General features: G+C 31.9%; 1 protein-coding gene across 1 annotated transcript; it reads right to left on the bottom strand.

The window, feature by feature from the left end:
- Positions 1–1,920: 1,920 nt before the first annotated feature.
- LOC112499979 lies at positions 1,921–4,708 on the bottom strand. Its single transcript, XM_025103239.1, has 4 exons — positions 4,664–4,708; positions 3,928–4,586; positions 3,599–3,828; positions 1,921–3,356 (listed from the first exon to the last, which is right to left on the bottom strand). The coding sequence occupies exons 1-4, from the start codon at positions 4,706–4,708 to the stop codon at positions 1,921–1,923; spliced, it is 2,370 nt and encodes a 789-aa protein (XP_024959007.1).
- Positions 4,709–4,986: the final 278 nt, after the last annotated feature.

The following is a 4,986-nucleotide window of genomic DNA, read 5'->3' as shown; positions in this document are numbered from 1 at the left end:
GGTTTTTCTTTACCTTATCTTTCCACAAACAGTCTTGTAAAATCTGTATTGATCTTCTCTATCAATATATATTTTAAATTTGAAAACATTGTGTTTGTATTCATCCCCCCCTTCTACAAATTGTTTCTTATCTTGTAGACCCTTTCGGGACCAACATATAGCCCTTGCAATTGTATTCTCTCAACTTGAAAACTCCAATCCTTCATTGAAACATTCTCTACAATTATTGCAAGTCTAATCGATGTTACATCATCATTTTCCCTTGTTTTTCTTTTCCAATTGAGTAATTTGAGTCCTTTGTGTTCTTATTTTACATTCTGTAAATGTATGAAGCTAGAAATTTGATTTTTCATAGCATTTCTATTAATTTTCTACTAACTATAACAAAATTTCCAAAAAAACATAGGTTAATACTGCTGCATTGGCATGCATGGTTTTTACTGTTGCTAGTGAATTCAAAGATGTGATGCGGTACTGCATGAACTTTTCGGAAATCATGCGTAAAGATTGAAATATTCGTGTTTGGCAATGAGGGGATTTTCGTTGGAAGAAAAGTCCAAGTTTATCAAATGAAATGAGCCATAATTTTGAGTTTTTTACTTATACTTTTGTAAGAAAAACTTGTTTTGTGTATAAGCAGGCCTAGTGGAATCTTATTAGTGGTTTTGGATAACATTAGCTTTAACTTCACATGCAAACATTAACTTTCTAGTGATTTTAGTTTCCTAATAAGCATCAAATAATTAAAACTTTTCTTTAATTTTTCAGCCACACATCATCATTCTTTTTATTGTTGTTGTTACCATTTATTACAGTTGTTTATTCTCTATGTTAAATAAAAAGATTACATTTCATGTGTTTCTTCTCTCTCTCTTATATATATATATATATATATATATATATATATATATATATACACACACACAGACTTGGAATCATATATATATATATATATATATATATACACACACACACAGACTTGGAATCATGTGAGACCGAAGGTTTTTCGTGAGACCCGTAAGACCAATTCTCAACCCTTGGATTAGATCTACAATTTAAACATTCATAATCACAAAATTGCCACGAGACTTCTCAATAATCATAAAATTGTCACCGTGCAACTTTAGATCATTAAATCATTAGCTTATAAAGTTGACCAATGAACATAAATTGGTCTTATAGGTCTCACGAAAAACCCTTGGTCTCACGTGAACCCAATCCAACCCTACACACACACACACACATACACACACACACACACACACACACACACATATATATATATATATTATTCGCTTAAAGTTCAAGTTCATAATTGACAAGTTGATCACTAATCAAAATGTTAAAGTGTATTTAACTTAGGAATAAAATAAAAAGAATACATTAATTGGTTGATACCGAAAGCACACTGGGAAGGGGTTTTCTAACCCCACCCCCTCCTACCAATTTTATGCACCCCCCTATACTAATGGACAAAAAAAAAAACTAAATGACAAAACTCAAATATTTTCATTTTTAACCTTTTTATATTATAACTTTTAACCTTAACCTTTTTATATTTTAACTTTTAACTCTTTACTTTTTTAACATGTTTTATATTATTATTAATTAATTAAATATTAATAATACATAATAATAAAATATTAATAATACATATTTCAAATATAAATTAAATTTATTAATTAAAACTTTGATTTTTCATGTTAAATCAACATATTCACGAGTAAGAGTACGCTCTATATAATAATAAAATATTAATAATACATATTTCAAATATAAATTAAATTTATTAATTAAAACTTTGATTTTTCATGTTAAATCAACATATTCACGAGTAAGAGTACGCTCTATATAATAATAAAATATTAATAATACATATTTCAAATATAAATTAAATTTATTAATTAAAACTTTGATTTTTCATGTTAAATCAACATATTCACGAGTAAGAGTACGCTCTATATATTCTTCATATGCATTGAATCTATGTTGATACGGGACAATCCATGTACTTGCATCTTCAAAACGATAACATGTCCAATGGTGCGTAAATGTGGGCATTGGATATTCTTCATATAATACCACCTTTATGTAATGGTTACCATTAACATGCACTATTGCAATTGCAACGTGTTGAGATGACGACAGAGGTTGTGTCCTAAACGGTAAGTATGTCACACTGCCTGCCATATTGAGAACATGCAGTATGACATTGAACCTGGAAGCCGTTAGAATGCCCATTTCAGGCATAACAATCCAATGTGCAACTGGTGCAAAGACGCCCTTTTGGAAAAAAATTAGCGCTTCGTGAATGCGTAAGCACTCATCGCCAATCACATAGGAGTAATATTGTCCATACTCAGTTAGTTCAATCATTAACTCTTTGCGGATATTGTCCCATTTGTCTTCATGACCATCCAGACAAGTAGATATCGCTCGAAATCCACAATTTCCATCGCCTAATACATCTTGTATTTGTATGACATATGGATGAAATAAACTCGGGATTTGATCAAGATACGGATGTCGGGTGGTGGGTTGTCGTTGGAAATAGGAACTATGCCTCGTTGATTCTTGATGCCTCAAATCTTCAGAGTTAATAACTGATGGCACGTTAGAACAACTACGTCTACGGTCTTCAATAATTCTTTTATTCAAAGCTTGACTCTTTGTAGATGTACGGCCACGAGTGGTTCTATGAACCGAGGGTTCATCGAACGGTTTTGATGGCATTATTATATCCTTCAACTTTTTGAGTAAGCTTTTACGACCATGATACAACTGCTTATTAAATTTTTCTTTGAACAATTGAACTTCATCATCACATCCAATCTCGTCATCTTGTGTGGACATACATGGTGAAAAATCAAGTTTTTTCCAAAATATATCGATTGCATCAAGTGGAATGGGTATGCCTTGACATGAATACAGTGCTTGTTCATGAGCACAAGGCAACCCATGACTTCTACGCAATTTACAACCACACTTTTCAGAAAATACGCTAGTTTGGAAAGACCGTTCATTTTCAGTGTAAATCATATCAAGTGCATGAAATGAAACAAATCCCCACAAATTTTGAAAGTGTGAGTTTCCAAATCGGTGTTTCCTAATCGTTCTACATTGTTCAAAACTTGCTCTAATCGATGTGTCCTGTGACTTGATTACTTGATGGATGTGAGATAAAATTCTTTGTAAGTCTGCTCGGGAAGTTTCCAAAAATAATTTTAGTTTGGAATGTTGGCTTTCAACTCTGTTTGTTGTGTGATTTCCAAAGTTTAAAACCTGATCAACCCAAGCAGATACAAAYATTTCTTTATATGGTGTCAACCATACATTGTTCAAGTAATTCATAACACCTGAAAAAATACAACATACATATGTCAATATCTTTAGTAACAATGATTAAACTATCTTATATCAAGAATACCTGGATAGGCGAGCAGATTTTCTTGAAGTTGTCCCTAGTTGTACGTGTACCATTTCTGATTTTGAGATTCAAGTAATTGCAACCATAATTGACAAAAAGTACTCCATGAGTGCGACTCGTGAATCGATGGTCTACAATGTTTCAAAATATTTTRAAAGATGTGYCATCTACAGAGTAACTGTTTAGCACCCGGAAATACCACTCTACATGCTTTAATCAATGCCAACTCTCTGTCTGTGACTATGACAGCTGGGTAAAAGTTATCGCATATTTTTGACTTTAGACAATCTAACGCCCAAGTATAATTTGATATCTTTTCTTGATGCATGAAAACAAATGCTATGCAAAATGTCAAGTTGGTCGATGTTACACCAACTATCTCAAGAAGAGGCATGTCGTACCTGAATAATAAATTAACAAAATAATGATGTTAAAGAAAATAACAATGTTAAAAAATAATAATATTGACATTAACATAATAGACATGCATATTAAGGTACCTATTTGTTTTATATGTGGCATCGATGACTAACACTTGTGGGAATGCACGCCAAAGCTCAAATGATCTTGGATGAATGAAGAATAAATCTTCCAACTCGTTTGTTTCGTCATTAACACGAGTCTCAAAATCATAATTTTTGTTAACAAAAAAATCAACAACAACCTGCATTTGTGGTCTTCYTGCATCGTTTGTTGTCTTAATCTTTTGTTGTTCATTGTATATTGTTTTTGACGTAGATGCATTTCCCGTATGTCTACCCTTTAACGTGGATAAGATGTGTCGTGGCTTGACATGTTGGGCTGATAGATCTTCAACTAGTTGAGCTTCAATTTCATTTAGCCGCATTGCATATGCATGACCCTCTATATATTGTGCAAGAACATGATTATGTGCATCGCATACCACCGTCAACGTCCACCAACTATGTTTAGCCGAAAATAGCGCTATCAACTCAAATGGGCATCCAAATTTTTTTGTTYCCGTATGACGAATGAGAATTATTTTATTTTTGTAAGCTCCGCCGTGTTCACACATAAACACAACTTTATAAACATTCCCATTTGGCTTTGTCTTTGATCTTTTCGTAACAACAACACAACCAACTGAACGCCGCACATTGTGCACCAACTCAGTTATTTCTTCCCGAGAATTGAACATCTGGAAAAAAAATTATAACTTTCATTTGTACAAGTTAGTATTAATAAACCTAAATATCAATTAACATAATATTGTACCTCGTTGGTGAAAAATTCTGGTGTTGTTATCAAATCTTCTCCCATATTTGATGTATATTGAAGAATGAGAGAGTTATATATTGAAGAAGAATGAGAGAGTTATATAAGAGAGTTATATATTGAAGAAGAATGAGAGAGTTATATAAGAGAGTGAAATATTGAATGAACGATTCATTCGTTCGTTCGATATATATATCGATTTTTTTACTTTATTTCAAATCTACTTTATTTCAAATCAATAACTTTACTTTATTTCAAATCAGTAACTTTACTTTATTTCAAATCAGTAACTTTACTTTATTTCAAATCAAATTATTTTTACA

The sequence above is a fragment of the Cynara cardunculus genome (assembly GCF_001531365.2).
Source record: "Cynara cardunculus var. scolymus isolate 2C chromosome LG 17, CcrdV1, whole genome shotgun sequence".
Taxonomy (NCBI): Eukaryota; Viridiplantae; Streptophyta; class Magnoliopsida; order Asterales; family Asteraceae; genus Cynara; species Cynara cardunculus.
This window is presented reverse-complemented; position numbering and strand designations above follow the sequence as displayed.